Source organism: Nipponia nippon, unplaced genomic scaffold, assembly GCF_047370975.1.
Source record: "Nipponia nippon isolate SJK-2023a ecotype South Korea unplaced genomic scaffold, ASM4737097v1 scaffold_4, whole genome shotgun sequence".
Lineage (NCBI taxonomy): Eukaryota > Metazoa > Chordata > Aves > Pelecaniformes > Threskiornithidae > Nipponia > Nipponia nippon.
Genome location: NW_028262358.1, coordinates 88,098,464 through 88,125,981, shown reverse-complemented (window position 1 = coordinate 88,125,981; position 27,518 = coordinate 88,098,464). Strand labels below are relative to the sequence as shown.

General features: G+C 44.3%; 1 protein-coding gene across 2 annotated transcripts; it reads left to right on the top strand.

The window, feature by feature from the left end:
- Positions 1-773: 773 nt before the first annotated feature.
- On the top strand, positions 774-13,030 carry PRSS35 (serine protease 35). 2 transcript variants are annotated; one of them, XM_087776479.1, is made up of 3 exons: positions 774-1,109; positions 1,656-1,764; positions 7,026-13,030. In XM_087776479.1, the coding sequence occupies exon 3, from the start codon at positions 7,041-7,043 to the stop codon at positions 8,280-8,282; it is 1,242 nt and encodes a 413-aa protein (XP_087632605.1). In that variant the 5' UTR covers positions 774-1,109; positions 1,656-1,764; positions 7,026-7,040; the 3' UTR covers positions 8,283-13,030. The 2 variants fall into 2 exon arrangements, with proteins under 2 accessions (XP_087632605.1, XP_087632604.1); XM_087776478.1 differs by lacking the exon at positions 1,656-1,764 and having other exon boundaries at positions 776-1,109.
- The last annotated feature ends 14,488 nt before the right edge of the window (positions 13,031-27,518 follow it).

Below are 27,518 nucleotides of genomic sequence, written 5' to 3'. Positions count from 1 at the left end.
CCTTGTTGTAGTGCAAGGGGCCGACCAACGGAGAAAAGACCACCACCCAAAGCTTTCTGCCTTGGGAGGGGAGACGAAAGGGACACCAAGGGAAGTGGAAGGCAGAAAGAGAGGGGTGAAGACTGATAAGAAAAGGAGGGAGGCTCTTCTTTCCTGGCCTGTGAGGACCTGAGGAGCGGGGCTGAGGAGAGAGGGGTGTCCGTGAAGAGCGGGGCCAGGAGCACCCCTGAGGAGCGGGTACCCCTGAGGAGCAGGGCCAGGAGGGGCCCTGAGGAGCATGGCAACCCTGAGGAGCGGGGCCAGGAGGGTCCCTGAGGAGCATGGCATCCCTGAGGAGCAGGGCCGGGAGGGTCCCTGAGGAGCATGGCATCCCTGAGGAGCGGGGCGGGGAAGGCAGGGGGCCGGGTCTCCCCTGAGGGGCGCGGGCGGGCCACGGGTCGGGGGAATGCCACTCCCCGCCGCCGCAAGCCCCATCTCGGCCCGAGGAGCCTCCTGCGGAGCCGGCGGCCGCTCCTCTCCTTCCCCAGGAGCCCTACGGCGGGTCAGGGGGGAGCGGCCCTCGCCGCTGCCGCCGCCCGGCCCCGTCGTGCCCGGCAGCCCCGGCCCCAGGCAGGTGGCGCGGCGCGGCCGGTGCGGCGCCCTCCCGCCATTACCCCCGGGACGGGGTCCCTCCGCCTCCCCGCTTGTCTCCGCCTCCCCCCCCGGCCCGGCAGCCCCTCCCGCCCCGTCTCTGCGCGGGTCACCCCGGCTCTCCGCCCGGCGCCGGGAGGAAGCCTCTCCCGGGGCGATGCGCCCCCCCGCCTGGCAGGCAGAGCTCCTTCTTCCCTTCCCATCCGAGGAGATACCGGCATCTGCCTCCGCTCCCCTCGGCCCTCCCCCTCTCGCCCTCCCGGCCTCCTCCCTCTCGCCTCCTTTTTAGTTTTTCTTTTTTTTTTTTTCCTTTTTCCATCCCCTCCCCCGCCTGGGAAGACCTGGCCGCTCCCCCCGCCCCGTCCTCAGTAGCCGCGGGCGCTGGGCGGCGGGCGGGCGGCGCGGAGCGGAGCGGAGCGGGGAGCCTGCGCCCCGGGGCTGTGGCCGCCTTCCCCTCCCTTCGTCCTGCGGGCTGCCAGGTATGAAATAAACCCTTCCCGGCGCCGGCCGCGGGGGGAGAGGCCGCCCCGAGAGACCCGGTGGGAGCAGCGCTGGGTGGGCAGGCTGGGAGCTGGGGATGGGGGCGCAGGGCGGCTGCCCGGGGCCGGGGCAGCCCGGGGCCGGGGACCGGGCAGTCCGAGGTAACGTCCCTAAGGTGATCTTTTTTTTTTTTTTTTTGCGATGTCGTTCTTCCTACACGGGTCGTTTTAAAAAACTGATGAGGTTGAGCGATGTCAGTACCTTGGGCTCGGCAGCTGAAGGGTTTTGTGCAAAGCTCCTGCCTCTTCAGCCTGATGGATATATTTTTCATAGGACTAAAACGTGACACGTTTCTTTGGTCCTTTATTTTTTATTTTTTTTATTTGAAGCTGGTTTCACAAGACGGCTAACGGGACGGAAGCAAGGGGCATATTTATTGGGCTTTCAGGGGTTTGCCTCTGTGCCGGGTCTTCTGCGGGGAGCAGGCAAGGAGCCTCTTCACCCTCCAAAACAACCTCTCCTTTAATTCTGATTCATCCCCTCAGTATTCGCCCTACCATCCCCGCGCTCTTCTGGAACTGCCACTAATTTAATCCAGATTCGCCACTGCTGGAAGCAGATTTATCTTGGAATGGCAAAAAAAGCCGTGCCAAGGTATTTAACTTGCAGGCTCTGGAGAAAGGGAACTCCTTCGGATCGGGCGCGGAAAAGCAGAGCCTCCCGCGGAAAGCAGGACCAGGGGATGGCTGAAGAGCTGTAGAGTTAAAGCCGCCTTCTCCAAACCCTCGGCTTCTTCCCGCAAAACCCTGGGCTTTAACATGCTAACGCACAGGAGCGGCCGGCAGCAGCGGAGCGGGAAGTGGAAAAGCGGCCATCCCAGCCAAGCCCCCCCGTCCCCGCCGGCCCTGCGGCCGGTTCCCGGCCGGTGCCCGCCCGCTGCCGTCCCGGGGGCCGCTGCCCGGGGCGGCGGGTCTCCACCCCCGGAGCCGCTCAGCGACCCGGCGGAGCGGGGAGAAGCGCCCGGCGGCGGGGAGGGGTGGGAAGAGCGGGGGCTGCCGCGGGGCCAGCCCGGGAGCCGGGGGGCGGCGGGCGGAGGGTTAAGCGGGGCCGGGCCGCCGGCTGTCCGGGCGCGCCACCCCGCGGCCGCGGCGGGGGCGGCCGGGAAAGGGACAAGCCCCGCCGGGGTGAAGCCCCCGTCCCCACTGCCATTCGTTCCCCCCATTTCTTTATTTCCCCCTGCGTGGGTGATTTCAGAAATGAGCTGTCACGCCTGCCGTGTAAAATTAGTTCTTCTTCTGCCTACTGAAGCTGCTTAAATTTTGTAAGAGCCAGGAGTCGCAGTGGGGTTTTCTCCATCAGTCGGAGTGGAGAACAAAATCTATGCACCAATACATATAGACTGAATGCGCCCGGAGGAGCGAAGGGCACAGTGGCGGATAAGGTTAGGGTAATGGCTTCTTCCAGGAAGAATGAGATTTCCAAAATTTGTTCTCTGTTTTGCTTTGTCAGAGTAGAACTGTGAATTCCAACTTTCAGGCCATTTCAAGAATAAGGCCAAAAGCAGTTAAAGGAGCTGGTTAGTGTAGCAGCCTCTAATATTTTATGGTCTGAAAATTGCATTTAAAATCATGTAAGCTTAGTTTGAAATGTGCTGACTTTCCTACAATAAGGAAACCCCAGAGCAGAGTCTGCACTGAACAGGCCAAGATAAAACACTGCCAGGTAGCTGGACACAACTTTTCTTCTGTCGGAGCTACACTGACACGTAAATTCATTCTGGGGTAGCCTGAAGAGAAAAATATTCTAGTTCTGCTTGACTACCAGCCTTCCCCTGAGCATTTGAGGTGCATTCTGCTCGAGTAAGATAGGCTATACTGACAAAATATTTGAAGGATACCCTGAAAAGTTAGGACATGGGTAGGTTTTGTCCCGTGAATGCAGAAAGATTTGATGTTGGAAGCAAGAAGTGAGAAGAACTGAAAATACTTTTAATTGTATACTGTACACCTGGCAGCTGGAATGCCACCAAACAGGGAGTCCTCACCGTTATCAGCTGGCTTTGGAAACCGGAGGAAGAATTCCAAAATTTTCATGGAGCTGGGGATCTCTCTCTCACTTTGTAGTTTCCATCTTCTCCTGTCTTCTCTGAAGCAATTCGTCCTACCATAAAGACAGAGCTAACTCAAGGCTTCTAATTACTGTGAGCCAACCCAAAATTTGTATGGCAAAGGAGTGAAGGAAAGGAGAGGGCAGAGCAGCTTGGGGCTTGGAGGAAGAGTGGAGAACAGCATGGCAGAAAGCGTGAATAAGACGTTGAGGGTTTTTTCTTGCATCCATCTTGTAGCCTTCTCAGGGCCTTTCCTCCTTCCTCTGGAGACTGTATTCTCCCTCCCTTTCTCTCACCCTGCAAAGGTGTCTTTGCAGCTATCTACACATTTCCATCCCCATTGTCTGGCAAGAGGAACCCCCGTGTTCCCTCCTGGCTGGCAACCTGCACAGGCCCAGGGCAACCGCTGATGTTGCCCATGCTTGAAGTTGGCCTTGCTTAACCGGTAGAGACCGGGTTAGTAAATAGAGCTTAAGTGCATGGCTGTAAATGACAATGCTGCCTAGTAGGACCACTGCTCTGGTCTGTAATGAGAATTTCCATTTTCATCGAGTTCCTCGGCTTGGACTTCTTCCAGTTCTACTGAAGTGTAGTTTGTTCATTACGAGCAACAAGTGGTTCATTATAAATGATGAAAATTTTGGCTTCCAAGACTGCCTTTGTAAATAGTGAGCACTTGAGTATAGTATTTCAAATGGGAGGCTCCAATACATCTATTGAGGGTTGTGTGTTTTGATTTTTTTCTTTTTAAAGAGTGGCGGAAGGGAGACATAGTGCTCCACCCATTTGCTTCCAGAAAGTCTCTCTATAAAGTGAAGTTAGTTATGGGTCCAGCTGGGAAGACTTCAGCCATTGCAGTGGAATGACATCAACCCAGGCACCTCTAAGACTTTCTGTATGAAGTAGCAGTTAGTGAATGAACTTTCCTTAGGGCTCACAAAATTCAGCTACAGAAAAATATGGAATACCCAGAGCCTGAGGAAGGGCTGAGAAAGGGAGGAGTATTCTAGGAAAGAACATGGAAAAGGCATTCTCGAGCCTGACAGAACAACGGGGTTTCTTAATACCTTGCATCTGTTCAACAGCTCTATTAGGGCAAAGCAAACTAAAACCAGCTTTTCTGCATTAATATCACATTATTTATCATCAAACTGTGCTACTTTGAGACAGGCTGAAAACAAAGAGAAGGAGATGCTTCCTTGTACAACATGTAGTTAAGCTGTGGAACTCCTTGACGCAGAACATTGTGGATACAAAATTTTATATGGGTTCACGGGAAGACTGGCCAACTATGGAAGAGAAATCCACTGAGGCTTCCTCACACTACAGAAACTACCTCTGGTTTAAAGTCCATGAGGTGCAACTGGTTGTAAGCTAAGAGACTATGAGGGAGGAGGGACATACAGGGTTGCCCTATTCTTGTGCTCTACCCTAGGCATCCGCATTTGGCCAGTGTCAGAAACGGGATTTTAGGCGAGGTGGACCTTTGGTCAGGCCAGGAAAGCTATTCTTATGTTCTCATCGTAGTCTGTCTTTATTTTGACACCTTATCATTTATCCATAGATATGTAAAATTATCATTCTTCTTCAAATTTAGTACTAATTGAGCAATAACCAAATCAATACTTTGAAGGTAACTTTGTATAAAAAACCTGATGTTTAAGTATGTGCATTTCTGCTATATCAATAACCTAGGCTGTTACGGTCAACTGGGGTCTCTCTGCAAAATCTTGCGCTTGGGATGACTCTGCTCTGCTTTCAAAACCTTCAGATATATTTTAGTATAACTGCATACTCCCCAGAGCTTAGGCCTGTGAGTCACTGTAATCTCCAGATGTCTTATGAAAGTCTACACATTTTCTCCATAACCTGAGGTAGCTACTTTAAAGCCAGGGTGGGTATCTTTATACTGCATTGTAAAATGTGTTTTATGTATATCCTAGTAAGTAAACTCCAGGTCAAAGTTGGTGTTCCATGGAGGCGAAGGTGAAAAGTATCAAAAATTACGTGAAAACAAAACCACCCTCTGAATTTGGCATCAGAAGCAACAAGCTGTGTTTAAACTGCAGTGCTTAGTTAGCTAAAAAGTGATAATTGTTGCCTCTTATAGACAAGAACTATGTCTATATGGTGAAGGTGCCTCAAAATTATAGGAGTTGTTGGTCCATTACACAGCTTTTACAGTGATGTCACCACTTCTTTTTCCATGTTGCATACATACTCCTATTTTTTCATGCTAGATCTTTAGCTAGCTTGTAACCAGGCTGTTTCACTGCATAGCAGTACTCGTATTATTCTAAACTAAGCTCAAGAAAAGGAAAGTGGTTATCTTCGCCCTGGTTTACACTGCCATTACAAGGTAAACCAGAGAGCTTAACCACATACATATCCTTGAACTGCTTGGCTTTTAAAGTTTAATCATAGGCCCTTTCTTTCTGCACAGCTGAGGTTTCCATGTAGTTGGAATGAAGGATACGAGAACACAGCGCAGCTTTCCCAATGGCAGCGGCCAGTAGTTGGTTAATGCCACTGACATCACTGCTGCCAAAGGAGAAAAATGTTCTTTTTAGTAATGTTTTGAGCTCGGAATCAAGACTTCTGGGTTCAGTTTCTGGCTCTGCCACAGACTTCTAACAATTTTACATTCTTTCTGCATGTTTCCCAGCTACAGATGGGAATAATACTGCTTTTTGTCTTTCCCGTTTAAAGTATTAGCTCTTTGTGTGGTGCATCACCCCATCTAGGTGGGGCTTTCCACATGTGACCATAAGGCACAGACAGCACAGTTCCTGCAGCCTTTGTGGGATCCTGCAGGAAAAAGGCATGCGATGAGTCAGCAGACTTGTCCCTCCTACTTGGCTGGGCTTCCCTGCATGTATATAAGCAGCAACCTTCTACTTTCCTCACTTGTCTGTCCCCTCCAACCATGGATTTTGAAATTCTCTGAGAGAGATTCAGACACCCACGTGTAGGAAATGAACGAGGTTTTTGTGGCCATGGCACACAGGGAGATACAACGCAGGATCTGCAGGAGTCCCATGCCCTTCAGAGCAGCAGAAGCTGAAAGCATTTAAAATGGGACTTGCCACCTTGTTTAGGTGCCCAAATTGCTCCACCTGTCACATCCAGACAACATAAACTTTGAAAGGCAAAAGGAGATCTTTCTAAGTTAGTTCCTTGGGAAATCAATTAGCAAAGTGCCATTTTCCATAGCAGGCAGATTCACAGGTCTTAGCTGTGTGGGTAATGCAGAACCACTGATGACTTTTAGATCACTTACAGCTGCTACTTTTTGGCCATTACATGAAAGCGCAATTGGTCTGGTTTCCTAAGGGTTCCTGAGTACAAATGTAGTCCGTCTGTCCATCTCTGCCTGGATCCCAACTTTTGAATACATTCGTGGTTTTCAACCATATTCTACCTACATCCAGTAGCTATAGAGAAGAGAAGCAAAAGCATATCACATAATTGCATTCCTATGGGATAAATAAAAACAGAGCACTGTACAGAGTGGAATGACTCAGCCTACTGCCTCACTGAGGGAGAAGCAGTTAAAACACAGCTGTTTCCACCTTCCAGTAGGTAGCTCAGCATGGATGCTGGCTGACTTGTCTGCACCTGTCTTGCTAGAGACCCTTGGAGGCATCAGAGGCAATACAGGGAATATCTGAGGCTTTTCTGTTTTGGCCAGAGTGTTAAATTGTGTTTCACTGATGTCAGTGCTAATATTGCATGATTATGCTTTGAAGACACTAAGATAACTGTATATTTCCAACACGTATTTTCAAATGTCTCTTTCTTGTTTTAGAAAAACATAGATAAAATGGAGCACATGTTGCTGCTATTCGTATTTTTCATACCTATACTGGGTCTCACTAAGGGAGCAGAAACTGAACAAGATTTTACTTGGCACTTAAAGAAGATTCCCCAGATTGTGAGCGAAAGAACTTTCTCCCTTGACAGCCCTAAATTTGAAGCAAAAACCAAATTAGAGCTGAACAGTGTATGTGGAATTGAATGTCAAAGAAAATTGCCGGTGCCAAGCCCGTCTGACTTGAAGGACCTCTTATCCTATGAGACCATTTTTGAAAACGGCACGCGGACCCTGACTGAAGTGAATGTCCTTGGACTAGTGCTTGACCCAGCTGGGAACACAACCACACGAAGGTCTTCAAGAAAGAAGAGGCAGATATATGGAACAGACAGTAGGTTCAGCATCTACGACAAGCGGTTTATGACCAACTTTCCGTTCAACACAGCTGTGAAGATCTCCACCGGCTGTAGTGGCATTCTCATTTCCCCCAAACACGTGCTAACAGCTGCCCACTGTCTGCACAACGGCAAGGATTATGTTAAGGGCAGCAAAAGACTGAGAGTGGGCTTGATGAAGACGAAATCCAGAGGCAACGGCAGGAAACACAAAGGTGCTAAAAGAAGTAGGAGAGAAGTTTCTGTAGCCCAAGAGGATCCCGAAGTTGCCACAGAACTAAGGCGGCAATCCAGAGGTGGTGGGAGAAAGCAGAGGAGATCTGGGAGGAAGCAGGGGACCTCAGATGGCATGCCCTCCTTCCAGTGGACCAGGGTGAAGAGTACCCACATCCCGAAAGGCTGGTTTAAGGGTGTCTCTGGGGATATTGCCCTGGATTATGATTATGCTGTTCTTGAGCTCAAGCGTCCCCACAAAAGGAAATACATGGAGCTGGGAATCAGCCCAACAATCAAAATGATGCCTGGGAGCATGATCCACTTCTCAGGTTTTGACAATGATCGATCTGGGCAGCTGGTCTATAGATTTTGTAGCATTTCTGATGAGTCCAATGATCTCTTTTATCAGTACTGTGATGCTGAGCCCGGCTCCACTGGATCTGGCATCTATCTCCGTCTTAAGGAGCCGAACAAAAAGAAGTGGAAACGCAAGATCATTGCTGTTTACTCAGGCCATCAGTGGGTGGATGTCAATGGTGAACAGCAGGATTACAATGTAGCAGTAAGAATTACTCCTCTCAAATATGCCCAGATTTGCTTCTGGATACATGGGAATGATGAGAATTGCACACAAGGCTGAAGAGAGCAGAACCTGACTCACTTAGCACCCGTATTGCCGTAGAGTGAAAGTCTGCTGCAGCAGTTACTGGAAGAACATCACTCCACGTTAGGATGTTTTTGAACTCAAAGCTCACAAGTAATGTTATGGTGACTTGAGGAATGCCGAATTGCTAGGGGGTGGGTAGAATTGTCAAACAAAATATTTCTAAGTGTAATCAACCCTAGATATGCACTTAAAATCCCAAACTATATTTATGTTTGCAATTGTGATAAATTCAAATCATTCACATCAGAAAAAAAATGACTACACCTGTTTGTCATTTTTTTTTCCAAGGGAAGGATTGAAACATCTCAAACTGGTATTATTAAACAATATCTATTTTTCCAATGGATTTGCTTTTCTCAGGGTTCTGTTACAATTCTTCAAATGCAAGTTGTGCATACAGCACATATTACTGTATGTGCAGAATGATCCAGAGCTGCATTATTTTGGCATTCTCTAAAGACCACAGCTCCATGTTGAGAAGCAGCAGTCTAGTTCATGCTTGTTAGTTTGGAAAACTTTGTCCTCTGGTTGCTGCAGGAAGACTTCCATGGAAATCCCAAATTTCTGTAGCTGAGGGTTAGACCTTAAAGACAAGTTTCACTTCATTGTTCAGTAAAAACAGCAAAAAGAACATAGAAGTTTCCATGTTTGGGAGAAGAAGAAACATCAGGACATAATTTAATGCCTTTAAATCTTCTTTGAGAAGCTATAGAAGTCTTAAACACATGCATTTGCATTCCAATTAGTATTTCGAGAGCTGTAGGTTTAGTTTCTAGTCAAATGTTTAGCTTTACCATTGGGAGAAGTCACTGACTTCTGAAATGGCTATTTGACAATCATTTAGAGCTTCACAGATGATAGATTTTTTGGGTGCTGACCATTTTTTCAGTTTTTATAAATTACTTTTATACGAGTTCAGCTTCATAGATAGGATAGTATGTATTAGACTGGGAGTTGGAAAGCAATATTGTAGTCTGGCTTTTTACGGTTTTGCAAAATGGGTAGTTTTAATCATGTCATATTCAGACTCCACCTTAACATGAGTTACAACGTTAAACTAAAAATTTCTCCCAACTAAATTATACCACCTTCTGAATGGTAGAAGAACTATCCTGTACATTATAGCAGATATCTTGTTAGGTAGCAGCAGTAGTTAGCAAATAATTTGGTTCAATGTTTGCTGAACCATATATTTAATGAAAACACGAAGTGAGCTTGACTTTTACACACCTTTAAACACAAACCACCCTTTTAAAAATTGCTGTTGATTGCTACACAAGTCTATATCTTTTATTTTATATCAAGATTTTGAAGCGCACAGGATTGTTATGGTGCTACGTTAATCTAATAACATAAAATGATACTGTGCATTTCCGATCATATCCTTTGGGTTTCAATACTTTTAAGATTATTCACCACCACAATATTTCATTTTTTTGATCATAAGTTTATGCTGACCAAAATACATTTTCTTCCTGTGCAGAAGAAAAAAATATAAGATTTTAAAATACTGTTTGTTTCTTGGTATCTTTAAAGTATGCTTGTAATATCTTTTGATGAAAAAAGATAATTTTTAATAACCCATTTTTCTGTAGATGATTGAAAGTGTAAAACCTGACACTTTGAACATGCAGGCAACTTAGTTTGTCATATTATTGCCAAAGCATAAAAATTTAAGACTTGCTTCCATACCATAAGACTAACAATATTTCATTAATTGGAAGAGATCTCACTTTAAAAGAAACTATTTCTTTTAACATCAGCCTTTCCAGGGAACACTTAACTTTTCTTTTTTTTTTTTATTTTGTGTGATTGTTTGCAGAAACCTAATAATAATTTTTAAAGTTTAGAAATTAATGTCTAAGGGTTTAATGTTTTGTTTTTTTTTTTTTCTTGTTCTTAACATCTCTATTAAGATGTATGGCTTCGCTGACAGTAATTTTAAATCACCTCAGTCCAGTGTTTAATACTCTCACTCTATGCAACTGGCCTACAATATTCTTTAGTCGGCTCTGTAATGTTTTTCTTGAGTAAGTGCCTTCTTTCCACAGTTACTATGACAAATAAGGTACCACATCATTAATCTATTACAATTCAACCTAGGTCCATGGATTTTGTTACAATTATTCTCATTGTTGATTTGGGTCCAAAACTGATCAAGATAAGGTGGCTTAGTAAACTCCTTGTTTTGGTGAGTCTTATTTAGGTGTACTCTTTAGAAGCAGAAATATAATCTATTTCTTTATTAGTTTGGGAATCAGGAACAAGGTAAGAATGAAAAATGTTGATGTCAGCTTTCAAATGGTCTTGTTATAATAATCATACACTACAAATACCTCAGCCACGATCTGAAGCTCTCATACTAGACTAATAACAAATGTTTATCTTCAGAGGATAGATATTAGATGCTCAGTACCTCATTTTATGGTACTAAGACATTAAAGAGGCTGGCCAGAGCAACATAAAAATTAATCAAAACTACATATATATATTCAAGCCTCTGTGTCTGAGTGCACTTGCACAAACACATGCAAATATACGGGCTTGTAGAGCATGTGCCGTTTTGACTGGGTCAATGCCTTCAGGGAAGGGAATGCAGGCACAAGAAGACATGGACAAAATGTTGTTTCTGTTGTATCTGCATGCTGGGCAACATTTCAGTCTGCCACTTGGCCTAATAGAGAAAGAAATGCTGTATGTAGGCATTGCTGACTTCTGAAATAGTTCCTAAATAGAGTACTTACACACAGCCCCAGGAGGTCAATGATGTCCCGCGTAGAGCTCTTGGTACCAGCCACTGCAAATGGGACAAGAATTTCTGAGCTGTGATCATCTCAGATTTCCTTAAAAAAACCTGCAGTTAGTATCTAGTTATCAATGAGAAAATACAAGGAGGGGGTGTTCTTAGTAGATCAGACCTGCTGTTGTCTAGGACACCAGTATCAAGGCTGGCTTCCCAGCCCAGAAGGGGACAGAGCCCTTGTGGTGTTTCCCCAAAGGATTTTTCCCTCTTTCAAGTACCGGGCTGTACATCACTTCTTTTCATCAGTACTAATGCTTTTCTCTAAGAGTTGCTATAGTAGATCTTTTTCTTTCACTGTATTCCTGGCTTTAGGAAAAAACAAACGCAGTCAAATCACTTTTCTGCTAGAGGGCTACTGGCGATTTGTAAAGTTAACAAGTAAGTTTTTCCTGGGCCAAAGATAAACCTCATATGCAAACTGTTAACACACCCAGACCAGCTTCTGCAAGGTATTTGTGCCTGTGTTTAATTTGGGTCTCTGAGACATACAATGGACGTCAAGGGGATTATCTGCAACGTGAAAAATTAAAAGTTTCAGTTTGTACTATCTTAACAAAAGAAAAAAGCAAAATTTTTTCTGTTATATGAGGTATAGAGTACCTGATGCTTTAAAAATGGCTTAAAGAAACTCCTTGACTCAGTTTGTAATTTGCCACCCAAATTTTGCAGATCTATGAATCTGCATGGAGTATGAATCAGCACAGAATTTGGCTTAAGTAAAAAAATAATTCATCTACATGTGGAGGAGAGAAGCAGCTGGGGAGTTCCTCCTGTTCTGCTGATGAGGGATGACCTGGCAGCAATCAGCAATTAATGCAGCAAGAGAGAGCAAGAGAAGTAGATGGTACGGAAGACCAGGAAGATGGAGGTGGTATGCAAGGGATACAGAAAGTGTGAAAAGTAACAGATGAAAAGGCTGCGAGGTAGCAGAGTGACCTGTTGTAAGAAAGAGTAGGCAGCTGGTAAAGGCATAACAGTATAAATCAAGATGTAAAAATCACAAGTTACCTGAACAATCTCCGTTTGCTGTTCAAGATGAGGCTGTTCTTCCCAGCCAACAGCACCAAGGAAAGGGCTGTGAGAGGGCTCAGGTTCTGGCAGGGACCACTAGCAGGCAGGGGGTTTTGACCCGGATCTACAATCCCTGCCCAGAGTCACAGGGATTACATTTGTGCTCGTTTAGGGTCCTTGCAAAGCAACAGATCTGTGTCCTGGCCAAAAGGCTTGGCAGTGTGAACCTCCCAGCACACCGAATCACCAAGAGTGTAGTGAGTAAAGGGAGATGCTTTTACTTCAAAGTTTCTCAAACCTGACATTTTGTTGGGATTCCTGTAAAGGCTGTTCCCCATTGGAAAAAAAAAACCACAAACCCCCAACAAACAAAAAATCTCAGACTTGAAGCATTTAAGCGTTGGCTCCATTTTTCGCATGTACCTACAAATTCTAGCCAATACATTTTTTTCAAATACCATCCATTTGTGTTTGGTATCTTTGTAGAAATTTAATCAACTGCTTCTAATTTTAAAGAACAGAATATTGCAGATACTTCCATCTATGAATTCCTGGATTAAATAATGAACAGGGGAAAAAAATCAAGAATATTGTTAAATTGAAAGCTTGAAATTGCACATTAATCTCAAAGGATTTGGAAGTATATTTGAGACCCTGTTGCACCAGTCTTTTGCTCCGAGTGTGTGATAGCATTTAGGTTAAAAACCTCCAAAGGTAGCTTTGATGATTCTTTAATGTTCTTAACTTTTTAAAGACTGACAGGAAACTTCAAAAAATGTGTTTTAATACTATTTTTAACTGCACAAAATGACAACTCATTTGGGAAAATAAATGCAGACCGTTGCTATATTAAGATATTATACGATGCACATACTATGTCAATAAATATTTTGTATTGTTTCTCTTTTCCTCTGTTATGATGTAGTTTGTTAGCTATGGTGGTGTTACACAAACTCCGTTTTGTAAGCACTTGTAACAGGTTATCAGTGAATCATCTGGGATCTGGTCTTACAAGATATTAATGTCTCTTTACATTTGTTCTGGGAAAAACCTCCCTGTCTACTCCTGTCTTCAAGATAATTACTCCATGAGTAAATTTGATGAGTAAAAAAAAAATTGCTTCAGCAAGGAAATGACTCACAGACTATGCCACAACTTATTAATTCTGAAATAAGTAATTAGTTCTATTTCTGCTATTAGTATTGTATTTTCTACCCCAGAGAGCTGTTGAACTAGGCCAAATTAGAAGTGCATAAAATATTATAATCTTGCTTCTCAGCATTACCTTAACTCTGTGCCCTTGAAACTGGTGCTGTTTTTATCACTGACAGTAAAAGGAGAGATTTTTGGCAGGGACAAGGGCTGCTGGAAATATTTGCTGGAAATATTTACTGGAAAGTTTAGGAATGATTACAGCAGCGATTAACAGTGTTCTTAATACAAACAATATTTAACAGGGGTCTGGCAAGGGCTTTCCCACCAGCTCTGGTGGTCCTTACACGGGGGAGGAGTAATGGCCACAGGGGAATAAATAGGATCGACAGCTTCATCACCTGGACCAAAGTCCATTTGGGGCTGGTAACAGGATCTAAATCTTTTCCTTGCTGGAGTCTACTTTTTGCCACCTTCTGGGAGAATGTCTTGGTGCCTGAGAAATGTTTCTCAGCCCCTGTCCAGGGAACACAAACAGAGACCCAGGGGTGACAGCTGTGTCCTCTGCAGGCCACTCCCAAGCCACTGGCAGGGATGTGGTTGCTCGGACAGAAGATACATTCCAAGACGTGCTGTGGGTGTCACATTCCCATGGGCCCTGGGGGGCTTGAACTGCCATCCTACCCAAAAAGCTATTCAGCCCTAAAGCGTTCCGATACAGCCCAGTTCCTTGTGCAGGTATTTTCCTGTCATACTTCCAGTTCCCATTATCTTTAACAAATGCTCAAAAGGCCTTCACCAAATAACAGCAACTCGAATCCACGAAAGAAGTAGCATCTTATGCAGGTTGTAGTGCAGGTATTCCTGGTACGAACCGTTCATTCCTCCTACTTGGAATATGTCTCTAAGCCTTGATAATGGCTTACCCTTCAGCTGTTATTGCTAAGAAGAAAGATCAGATATACTGGAAAAGCTACACAAATATTTTATAAAGATTGTGCTTCTTGGCAATTATGTACGCACCATAGATATTGCAGTTGCTATGGCTCTACTTCTTTTCCATGTGAAAGAGTCTGAAAACATTGGATGAAACCAAGTTGGCTTGGTTTTCAGAGAAATTAGTCAGCTGCCCTTTGGCTGCAGTTGCAGCATTCTCCCACCCCTCCCCTCCAGTTTAATTTCCAACTTTATGGATTAAATGCTGGTTTCAGCTTTGCTCAATCAAAGACGAAAGCAGCCAGGAGAGAGCACATGGGAAAGGACCCTTTCTGGCCTTACCTCTCTGTGGGCATTTTGAAGCAGGGCAGGCCCCAGAGGGAGAAGAGGACAAGAGAAGGCAAAGGTAAAGACCGTGATCAACAGCAAAAAAGCACAGTGCCTTACTGAACGGAAGAAAACATGATTTCTATTTTTCCTACAGTGAAAAGCAACCCTAGTTTTTACATTTCTTTGCCTTCTTTTGAATGATTAACTCAGCAGCTAAATATTGTTGGCTTTTGTACAGAAGCAAACCAACCCGCTCAGTGGTGGGGATACAACATGCCCTCGAATGCCAGCAGGGACTTCCCCTCCCAACACACACAAAAAAAGAGAATGTTAAGTTACGCCAAAAGGGATTTACTAGTAACAGGAAGGGAAAAAAAAAAAAAAGTAATCTCTAAGACAAGCACCGTATTTTTATTTAAGTAAAACAGGGATATTTTGAAAAATATGTATGCGTAAAGGCAACGGAGACTTTATAGACATGTGTGGCATATGGGTTTTTCTGTCACACTCGTCTGTGCAGGATGTGAATGCGTTCCAGAGCTGCAGTGAGTAACCGAAAAAGAGCAACCAGTTGCCGGTTGCCTGTCCCACCATCTCCCCACAGGGGCAGGGATTTATCGTGCTACCAAACTCTTGCTGCTTACTGTGAGTCTGGGCTCAGACCCGATCTTCTTAAATGGTGGACACAAACAAAGGCTTCCAGGCACACGGCCACTGACATTTTAGGTTTTTATACGTTTTGCTGTATGTATCCATGGAGGATGTATGAAGTCATTTTTAATAACAGTGGGTTGAAACAGTAAGCTCCAGTAACCAAACAAACACTGCATCACATTCTCCTCTCATTTACAATCATGAACCTTAGAGGGAAATTTGACCAACCGCATATTACATGTATTTACTTGCTATAGAGCATTATACACTAGGCATTTATGATCTGTAAACAGGTTTCTTTCTTTTAGAAAGGAATAAAAAGGAAGCCAATACTCAAAAGGGAAAGTAGCTTTGCCAGTGTTCAATTTAGGTAGGATAATTTATTGATTGTAAATTAATCTGTTACAACAGGGATCTGTGATCAAGTAATGCTGCTTATACAACTGACGTGCTTGAGTCCTTCTCTTGTTGCTTATTGATTTTTTTCCTTACTGGTTGGGACTAAATAAAATCAGGCATCTGTGCAATGTCCAATGTGAGGTTGGTTTTCTGTCCATACCGTGAAAACAGTGTCCACAAGCTTAAAAAAAAACCCAAGTAATACAGCTGACACTAATTGTATTTTATTACCTTTAAACTGGTAGAGAATTGTCTTTATGGGGTTATGACTTTGGAAGCAGTTTTTGCTCAGTTAGTCTGATGTACATATCCCTGGTACACCCCACGCGCACACACAAGGAGGGGCAGCTTTAAACTCGTCTTCAGCTTGAAGGCTCCGCAGATATTGCAGTAACTATCTCCAGCTACAAGTATAAAAGAAATGCCATACAGTATTTGTGCATTTCTTCTCAATTCAGCCTTCACCTCTGTATCCTTCACATTAATGACATCAACTGTGCCCCCACCCTATGCTCTACCCATTTATCATCAGGCTAACGAAGCACCTTTTCTTGATTTTCTTTTGCATATTGGAAAGTTTTCACAGAGGCTGCTTCTGAACTTGCTGATGTGCTTTTTTCACCTCGATCCTATCCCTAGGAATTGTTTTTCATGCCTTTGACTTTTATCTTATGACAACTATTTTTATAGTGGGGAAAAGTCCTGGCTCTCCCTGCTCCAGTAATGTATGGACTTGCTGCTGCTGCTCCCCACCAGGACAGCTGGGAAACCTGTGCCTCAGTCCTACAAGTAACAAACCATTGATTTCCCTGTTCGCTTCTGGGTGCTGCTTCAGACTGCTTTCCTTAGTCTTCAAACAGCTTTCCATCAGGCACGCACACAGCCGAGGGATGAAGGCGACTGGGGAACACGTCCCCTGCTCAGCTGCAGAGACCTTGGAGGAAACGCAGCCAGGGCGAGCCCAGACCCCCTCCTCCCAATATCCCCGTCACTGATGTACAGGCTCAGACGTCCCTTGTCCTGTGAATCTCATGCCGTGCCTCTCCCACCACACACAGTGCACCCTCCCATCCTATCCCATCCCAAACTCGGTCCAGGAAAGGAAGCTCCTTGACTGAGCGGGACAGTGCCAGCCAGGGCCGCAGCCAGGAGCTGCACCAATGGGGAGGTCTCCCTGTAGGGCTCACCTTGGCTCCCCTTGCTCCAGCCTCTCCTTCAGCGCCTTGGGTGACCACCTTCACAGTCCCACAGTGCCCACGCTTCCATGGGGTCCTGCCCTTTGCAGCAGGGCTAGTCTATCTCTCCATACTTCAGCTATTTTTAATGCGCTCTTTGCAACTTCATCTCACGCTTTCCTGCTCGTCTTGGGGTCTCTCTGTTGCTATTTCCACTTTTTAATTGTGCCCGCTTTGGGGTTTCACCTCATTTTCTACTTAAACACCAAACAACTGAAATTAAATAAATAATGCCAGACCACTGGTGCTATACAGTGAGGAACCTGGCTTTCTGTTCAAGAGAAACCACTTCAAAGTGCTATTAAGGTAACAGCTGCAAGCAGAGAACTAAAGGCAAAATCACTGCAAGCAAACCAGCGTTCATAGCTCCAAAGCAATGCATCAAATCTGGAGCCAGCCTTGGCAAATGCTTTCATAAGCTCTGAGTCAACCTAAACGCAGGCTGCCAGCTGAAGGAGCGATCTTGTGACGTTCCTTACAAAACAGCTCCGGGCTGCCCTGACAGCTCCTCCTGCCACGGATGCTGACTGAGGGAGAGGTCAGCGGCTCCGGACCCCGGCAGCAAGCACAGGGTTTAATCTCCTAGACAAATCCTACTCTCCAGGGGAAGCTTTATTTAATTTCACTGATTTAACTGACTGCAAAAATAACAACAATTTGATGCTATTAATCAGATTATACTAACTGGGCTGTAAACGGCTCCCATAGCCTCGCAAGATCCACTGGAATAAGAGTTTCAAGCGAAAAGCGAACAGTCTCCGGCAGGGAGACGTGCCTGTGTGGGAGCCACATCTGCTCAGCACCTGGAGAAATTCGGCAGGGACCTTCTCGGTAGCCGGCTGCGGGTGAGGTTTATCACACCAGTTATTTAAGCCTGCTGCCAAGGTTACGTCTCATTGCAGCAGCACAGCCTTCTAGGGCTGATCCAAGGACTAAGCCTGGAAAAGAAAAGCTATAGATGTTGTAGATAGGTCTTATCTGCATCATTTCTTTACCATTTGCAAAAGACAAAATCACAGTTCTACAGAAAGAGTAAAACCTTCATATTCCAGTATGTACAGTGAAGAGCACCTGCCTTTTTTCCGCCCCAATACCATTAAACAGCATAAATCTAAACCACTGTAAATATTGGAAAAAATTTAGGAAACTCCATGCTTTGTTATATCCCTATACCAGCCTTTTTTTTAATGTGCAAGGTGGAGCCAGGGCTGTAAGCACAGCCTGTTTGCCAAGCCCATGCTGGCCCTCGTGTGTTCGCCTCTTGCCACATCAGTCAGAGCCCACGTACAGAGTCAAAATTACACGGTCCTGGGACAGAGGGGTGCAGCCACCTACTTTTCCAGGCCACAACACATTTTTTTGTTTTTATTTGGCAAAGGCTAAGCTTCAAGGCAAGTATTTTTAGACATATAAAAAGCCACATTTCTAGATCGAGAAGCCAGCTCCCTCCTCCTACTTTGAAAGCAAACGTTCTGTAAATGTTTAGGTTTGTCTGGCAACATTACTGTGGAACCAAGTATATCTTGGTAGAAACATGATAAAGGTACAGCTGAGAGATACAAGACTGGTGGGAAACAAAGTTACCTACAAAGCAGCTAATTGCTAAAATAACTGCAAGATTCACAGCCATTCTTAAAAAGAAGACTTCACATGATTTTTTTCTACTACCTATTGACTAAGGGCATGGAAAGAAAATTTTCAAGCAATTAGGGTTTTTGGGGGGGGTTGTTTTGTTTTGCTTTTATTTTAGTGGGATGCCAATGTCATTCTCCTCTCAGCAGAGGGCTTTTTAGGCAGCTCCACCAATTACAGCATTAGGGGTTCAGCAGGTAGTGCCATGTGCCCTGGGGCAATCCAAAGGCACGTTGGTGATGATGATCAACCTTCTACTGATGAGAGTCTTTTGGTGGATATCCAAACAACATCTGGATGCTATGGCCATTAAAACCCACAAACCTTTCCATGAGAGCAGAGCAGTTCAGACCTGTGTCATGGCCAGAGTACAGCTGGTAGCTGTATTCTGCCTCTCCCTACTGCCCCTTACACGTTCACTGCACGTGAATGTGGCACAGCTAGCAAGGAAAAGAAACCTGTGCTCTGGATCTGTTAATGCTACCGCCCTCCTTCTTCAAGAGGCACCTAAAACTCTCCCTTCAGCTGTTTTCAGATACTTGCATCATTACGTTCATTGGGAGATTCCCCTATACCAGCACATTCATCATCCTGCAAGCAAGGACCTTGCTGCTGACCCCCGCCTGCACAGCGGGGCATCTCACACCAAATGCGCTGCTCCATATGCTTTCGTATCAGGGGCAATCTCAAGCTTGCAACACAGAGAAACTGCCGATATACCAGCACTACTCTGGCAAAACCAGCTAGGGTTACCGAACAAGGTATTTTATGTTTTCCAACCTGTACATAGCAGCTTTGTTACAAAGAACGTGCAGTTGCAGATTTCGGAGACCCTGCTGAAAATTAGGTATCAAGTATATCATGTGTATGTATACATATATATATATGGTACATCAGTGAATACGCTATATGTATATATAACTATGTACAATACACACATAGTTGTGTGATTGTAAATGTGATACTCAAACAGTATTTGAATAGGAGCTAATGATGCTCTCACAGCATTTGAGACCCTGATCCTGGGCCCACAGACTGCACTGTCTCCTCCCTCAGCTCTCCCATCACCCTCCAGAGACCTGCAGCTGCTTCTCGCTTCTGTCTCTCCTGCCAGGCGCCTGAGCAAGCCGCATCTGGGAGAAACAGAGTTTGAGGATCCTGCATTCAAAGGGCTGAGGGAGGATGGACAGTCCCGTTTCCTACAGAGCCGCTCTGCCCTGCTCTCTTTGCCGTATGCTGAATTCCCCCAGGACAACTCCCCATCCACACAGAGACCCAACCAGCTGAAAAGCAGGGTGCGGGGAGAGGCGTTCAGCACACGGCCTCCCTCCCCCTCCCCAAATTTCTTCCCTTGTTGAAAAGATTTAGCAGTGTGCTGAATCTTATTAATGTCACAAAGAGCCAAACAGTAATTCCTAATACAGAAATTCTTTAAACTATAAAATGTCTTCCTTTTAAAAAGGATTTGCTTTTTTAATTTTTATTCCTGTTTTTCTTTTTTTTTCCCAAATGGCTACATTGTACTATGCACAAATGTATGCTGAAGGGCAATTGCTTAAACCACGGCTCCTCAGGAAAGGCTTTAAGAGCATAGCAGAGCGTAGGCTGACCATGGCCCAACAATGCAATCCTGCTGGGGAAAATGCAGATGCCACGCTTGGCTCCGTAACGGGAGCCTGCCTCACAAGCCCTGGGACATGGTATTTCTGTCACCCACAGCACAGGCATGCCTTCACTCCGCTGCCGTGTCCCGTTTTGGATGCTGCACTTCATGGGAGGCGCAGACCAGTTGAAGAGAGTGCAGAGAATACCAAGATTGATCAGATATCTAGAAAACTTGACTGGCAAGGAAAGACTGAAGACAGAAAGCATAAGACAGAAGAATGACCATGGTAACTGTCCAAATATCAGCTTTGCTGCTGCAAAGAACAAAGGGAGTATCCCCACGGACAGAAAAAATAACAGTTCAACACGCAGCGAGGAGGAATCAGGTAATACAGTAACAGCAGCTTTCTCAGGGTGAAGGTGGTGATGTCCTGCAGTGGTGTTTGGCAAGGCTGTGGTGTGATGGAGGTCTTTTAGAAAAAATCTGTGGGGAATGATACAATTTTGGCTTTAAAGCAGGGGAACAGAGTAGATGGCACTCTGTTTTCCGTGATTTCTGTTTTATGATCCTGCCCAGCAGTCTTAAAGTGGAAACTTTACATGCTCTGAATGCATGGCCTTTGCAGTGGAGTGCAGCAAGCTGTGTTGGTCTTGTTTATCTGTAGCAGAGAGCCAACTTTTAAGTGAAACAGCGTGCATAGTTATACAGAACTTTTATGTTGGCAATAAAATGCTTTAGCCAAGAGAAAAATACTATATTTCACAGAAGAGTCTGTTCCAGTACAGCGTAGATTGAATCAGCCTAGCTCTTTGGTTTGGCTAGGGGAAAATGATTTCATTTTAGTTGCATCTCTGACAGATCTAACAAAATACTGGACTTATCAGTTAAAGTTTCCAGCCACTGTAAGTTCAGTCTCAAATGCCTGGCTGGCAAGCTGAACTGTACAACTAGAAAAATAATATTCTGTAAGCCTGCCAGCTATTGTAAAGGTCGTTAAATGACAGAAGCACATCCACAACAGGCTCTTCATGCAAACTGTGCTGAACTGGACTGTAAACAGTTCATACACGAGACCAGCTATTTCGTTTTAAGACTTCCAGACCAACCACTTAGTCTGGAACTACATTGGTGTAAGGTGTTTAACTTAAAATGTAAGTGAGGGCTATTCCTATGTTAGCCCCAAAGGGGTAAAGGAACAGCAAAAACAACATTGAGGGTTCGAGATGGGGGATTTTCCTTGCTCACGACAGAAAGTGTCCGTAGGATACAGCCTGGCGTAGGTATCACTGCAGCTCCCAGGGCTTGCAATTCTTTTGCAGGTCTCTGTTCCTCTAAAATTTGCATTTGAATGAAATATAGATGATTTGCTCATTTCTCAGTATACACTCCTCAGCTGAAGAGAGATGGGGTTGTCATACGCTAGCAAATTCTTTGAGGTATTTCTAAAAGCTGTTAAAAGCACAAACCACTCAAATCCAGCCCTCAGCATCTGTTGGGAGGAAAAAAAAAAAAAAAAAAAAAAAAAAAAAAAAGAGTTGTCTGAAAAATCCACACGCCAGGGTAAATGACAGAGTAGGATTAGAGTCCATCTTGATGATCAGTCATGAAGCCAAATGTCTAAAGCAGCAAAATATTTTAACAGATACATAAGCTACTTTGTTACAATAAATGTTTGCCAGGATCCTGAAATCCTGGGGAAATCAATCCTGGATACAAAATACTACATTTTGGGTGGACAGAACAGTGTAGCGCTTCTCTAAATTACCTTTAACTGTACTGATTACATACCTGCAAGATGTATATACCAAAACCTAATGTTATATCTTACTAACCATCAAGAACATAATCTGTCAGGCAATGTTTTAAAATGTTTGGAAGATAAATACTTCGCTTAGAAACCACCAGGTGCACTTTTTCTGGATAATTGAAGATATCAGGTTCTGGAGAAACCAGGAAGGCTTACGCGAACATGGAAACAAGTCTTAGCTGTCCTCCAGTAACACGGTTATAGAGCTGCTTGGGAGAACTAGGTTTACTTAGTAGTATCTCAGACTAAAGAGTGTGGGGAGCATTATAGACTTATACACACACATTAGTTTTATAATTACTACTTACTTACAATCCTAAACAATAGCTGAACATTTAAATAGAAAAATCTTCTTACTGTCACTATGTAATCTATTGACATTACTTTGAAAAAGAACAGTTTGTTTTGTACGGTCTCTTTGTTAATAAATGGGAATCAACTCTCCCTCTAGTCTATACAAGGACTGTGGTAATAAGAAGGTGATTTCATCTGCATATCTTGGATTTTAAAATATAAAAGGAAGTTTTAGAGAGAAAAAAAAATAATGAATTATTAGCCAAATAACTAGCCTAATTTAATTTCCCCTAAGTTTAGGAGGATGCTTAAAAACATCCCATGCACAAAACCAGATGCACTGCTGGGTGATGCGTACGCAACTGGAGTTAATGGAGCGTTTGTGTCAATTAAAAATTAGCTACAGCGTATTGAATGCTGCCTCGCCTCTCTCACTGCCTGGGCCCGGACCATGCCTTAGAGAGTAAAACATTTTAGCCATCCTACAGGCATCACAGGTGGTCAAATATTTCGAAAGAGAAGCAAATTTCCAGCATGACTTGCCTTGGAGCCAAGGACTCTATAAGCAAATTCTGCACAGCCAGATCTTCAAGCAAGCATAATGAGGGAAGCAGCTGGATTTCCATCAATACCATTCATGAAACGAGAGCGCTCTATCGAGCTACGGGAAAGCGTTTTGGTCACGCTGCTGCAAAGGTTCACAGGAAGAAACACAAAGTGAACCGCAATGCTGGTGGCACAGGACTCAGGCAGCAAGGCAAAGTTGCTAGCTGCCTGCAAATTTATATATGTATTTAATTATATTTATTTATTTGTATATTTAAATAGATATTTAAAATCAGGACAGCTTATGTCTCACAAAGTACAGGGCTGAGCAAGGCCCGTGTGTTTGTTCACCCCTGAGCAGCAGGGTTGCTAGGGAGGTGCTAGATACTGTCACGATGGGGTGGAGGTGAGCTGGGAAGTGGTGGTTTCAATACACTGCTGGAAACCTCGTCTTCCAAGCACAAAGGCAATGGCATGCTCTATCCCAAAGGCATGTCCACAGAGCTAGCTCCTAAAATTCAGTTCTATAAAAGTGGAAAGACCAAAACCTCAAAGTGGCTGCAGCCCTGCGAACAACAGAATATAGTTTGTGCAAAGGTTCCCAAGAGACCAGTAGATTCAAAGATGCTCTAATACCCAAGCCAGAATTTGTATAGTAGGACAATCTTATTTATACAGTATGCTGGTCTCAATATTACTAACTTTTCCCCATTTCTTCCTTTGCTAATCTACTAAACTTGGTTTTTCCATCTTTCAAAAGAGAAGTGATCTGTTCTCCTTGATTTTTCAAAATAAAGCCAAATTTCTAGGTTTTGAAACTGCTCTTTCAGTTCACTGGAGCTAGTGTGGGATTATTCCAGTAAGGAAGAATCATTAAAAACCCTCTTGATTGATCAACCCAGATTGACAGAGTATAATTATAGACACATCATAGATACATAAAACATAGTCTTACAATTAGCTTTAGAATTTAACTTGTTCAACTCTTGCATTTGAGTAGCATTTCAAAAGATCCCCTTTATTTATACACAGAGTATGAAATACTGCTGCTTTTAAAGCCTGGCATCTGCTTGCACCTGTACCTTGCTCTTGTGCACAAAATGGGTTGGCTGACACTTAATACCCAAGCTGCAGGCCTGCAGCAGCTTACAAGGCTGAGGGCACAGAGCTGCCCACTCCCCGGGGTCACTCTGTACCCCCACGGCTCCATCACCGCCCCCCTCCCTCAGTTACAGACAACCTGCAGCCCAAAGAACACACCATCTATCCCCCACCCCATTCCCTAGTGCATCCATCCGAGCCCACTTCTCTTTCCCCTCCTTAGCGCAATGCTGTCCCCACTCCCACACAGGCAGCCTCTTTCCAGGCCTGGGTGGGCAAAAGCACAGATGAGGACCGTAGGAAGGAGCAACCTGACATTCTTAAGAGGGCAGGAGAGGATCCCTCCTGCCCTGTGTGCCAGAGATCCCACCAGCGTCTGCATAGTTATCATCGATAACAACTAACCTGTCTCCAATACCAGTTTAACTCTGAAAGATTGACTCAGCTTTCCCTCTTGTCTGAGATCACAGTTCCTTGGATCTTCACATCTTTACAGTAGCTTCATGTAGCATGTGCCTTCAATGTAGACACTGTTGCGCTTACTGGTATGAAAGCTGCTTCCAGCAGAGTGCGTTAGTGCTTTGGCAAGACCTTCAAAAAAGATGGCTACTTCAGGTATTTATGATATTGAGGTAAAGTGACAAATCTGTTCCATCATACTAAACTATACTTTAAAAATATAGGTCAAACTTCACCATGTTCAACCATGAACATTTGGATGGAGGTGCTTTACAGTGTTGTTGCAGGGTAGAACATTCATCAGACCCTTCACAGGTTCTCCCACACCACCAGCGAAGAGGTTTGCTCTCCTTAGTCCTGGCAGTGAATGTCACACCCCCACACACGTTCCTTCACTTGCTTCAGTTTCTACTTCTGCTCTACCACCCTTGCTAACTCCCAAAGGCAACTATTCTTACACCTAGAATTGCATTCAGAGACGTCTTGGGCAACAGAACAAGCATCAGGCTTTTGCTACCCACATCATTTACAGAGTTTAATTCAGGGAAAGGGAAGAGGTGGTGAAGCTTTAGGAGCCAAGATCTAGAACAGAAAAAATGGCAGTGCTGTCTGCTTTAAAATATGTATAGCCTCTCTCCTTCTGTAATCCCATCTCTGAAATTCTTATTTCGTCCCCTCATTACCACTCAGCGTCTGCCACTTCCCACACTGCTCACAGCACTAGCAATATACAATACATGGAAAAAAGGTTTGCTCTTTTAATAAAATGTCTGATACATTTCATGTTTTAGAAGAGCTGGATCACTTAACTCACTGTGTCATCCTTGTGTCACTGCCGCTATTTCCACCACAGGAAGTTTCACTTGGCTTTTCTAGGTATTAAGAGTTATTGGGACATTTTTTTCCCCATGTAGAGTAAGTTGCCTGAGCAGGCTGCTCTTATTTGGGGGCAAGAGATGGGGAAGGAGGGGCAGGAGCAAAGACTCATGCCAAAAAGACAAAACAACGTCAGCTGTGGCTACTGGACATTTCATGAACTAGATGCTGTCACCCACCAGTAAGTAGCACCTCGTATTACCAAAGTCTCAAATGCCTTTACAAAGCAAATCTTCCCGTCCTTCCCCGCAGCTACAGTTTTTGCTCTAGACTTTCCTACTTGGTTTTTAAGGCAAGTTTCTAGCCTTTGCAGTTGCCTTACTAAACCTTAAGAATGGAAGTTCAGGTAGCAGCCTGATTTTGCAACCAGCCCGAAATGCTAAGGTGGTCCCTAGGATCTTAGAAGACAACAATTTAGTTCTTCACCATCCAGGCTTTCACCTGGGGAAACACCAGAAGCCCTCAGCTCAAGCTGCAGTACATTTTGAAAGGCATACGTTATAAAACACAGCTAAAAGTCTCAAAGCCAATTAAAATGAATGACAAATGAATGGGAAAGAGGAGTAGGAGACACTGCTAACCCCAAACATTCAAAAAATGAGTCAGTTCTGAGGAACATGTTGGGTTTTTTTGTTCAAGTCTCTACAGTAAGCCGAGTTCATGTTCTCCAGGTATTTACCACTCCTTAAGGCAGCCAAGGCTCAAGGGGGAGCTATAAAAGCCTCATGTGGCCAGAGGTGTCAGCTTCTAAAGAAGCCAGCACACAGAACAGCAAGAGCTTGGGTAAAAGATATCAGCTGTCTGAAACCTGTCCTCCCCTCATGAAACATGCAGGGAAGGAGACAGTTTCTTTCTCCCACAGATGGAAGCCCTCCTCCCCACCCACTCTCCTCTACAGCTTGTATTGAGAAGTGGTTAGTCATAGCAGGACACAGATGCATTCATTGCCTGGATGATGAAACTCAGATGATAACAAGAACATGTTCTTGTCTACAGGCCAGGAGACAACCACTTATTTTCCTTGCAAGCCAGATTTTATAACTCCTTTGTGATGAGGTGAACAAGAGTCACTTTTGGTTAGCCTTACTCAGCATACTGGGGAAACGCACTGGTTTTACTTCCCACAGTGCACGAGCTTCTTGCTCTTCTACCAAGTTTGCTTTTTGTCCAGGCTTCTGTTTCCTCACAGGGTATCAAATGCCACACACACCGCAGGCTTGCCCAGAGCTGTTGGTCATAAGATCTATAGAAGACTAACAAGAACAAGGCCCCAGGGTTGTGGACATGGATGAAGCTGATGCACAAAGGCAATTACTGGTGGTAAGAAGTTGAGCACTCCCTATGTTTGGCAACACATAGCACAAAACCCATGGGGTAAAAAACCCCATGGTGACCCTTTCTGAGAGTGCAGTTACTGACCTTGTTCAGGCGAGAAAACAGTGATTCGCTGAGTTTTACAGACTTGTAATCCAGAACACCCTGACTCAACAGGGCACTCCTCCTAAGGCTGAAGTATAAAATCAACTTCTCCAAGGCCAAACTTGATAGATTCAGAATACCAACATAGTAACAAGTAAAAAAAAAAAAGAACAATCAAAAAACCTGTTAAGCAATGGCATTCCCATACTGGTTGCACAGCTTGGAAACGTCTTTGAAATCCAATTCAAGACTCAAACCTTACAAGAGCATCACTGAGTCATTTCAGTGTTTCATTGTTTATAAAGTACTTTGAAGCAGCCCTTGGCATTAAGCACTGCTTCATCACTTCATTTTCTTACTACATCAAGGTCTCTAGTTAGTCACCTCATACCAGAAAGACTTCAATGTACTGTATGGAACATTTTCTTCTCCTTTCATCCTGCCATAAGACAAACCATAGCACAAGTAATTTGTGTTGCATCATAGCTGTGCTAGCTCTCAGTAAGCTGTTCAATGATACCTCATAGGAAAGAAATCAGGACCAGTATTATAAACTTTCACAGTTCCAATATTATTCTAGTTTAAGGAGATGAAGAGCTTTAATAAAGCCTCCTGAAGTGTTACAGGTCCAACTAGGGAATTCTCCTCTCTCTCCCCCCACTTGTGGCTTTGTGCTCAGTCTCGCTTTGTAGGGATCTCTCCTGTACTGCTTATAGATCAGCAAAAGTCACTACCATGTGCAGCAGACTCAGCAATCAGTCTCAGGACCTATACACATTTTTCCCCTCTGAAAGTCTATATTCTGCTCAACATCTCAATGATCATGAAACTGCCAACAAAATATTTACTTTGATCAAGGTGTTTATTGCATCTCAGAGGGCACACATGCACTGGGGTTTTTTGATTTTTGTTTTTTTTTGTTTTTTTTAAACTGAAATACAAAGAAGAG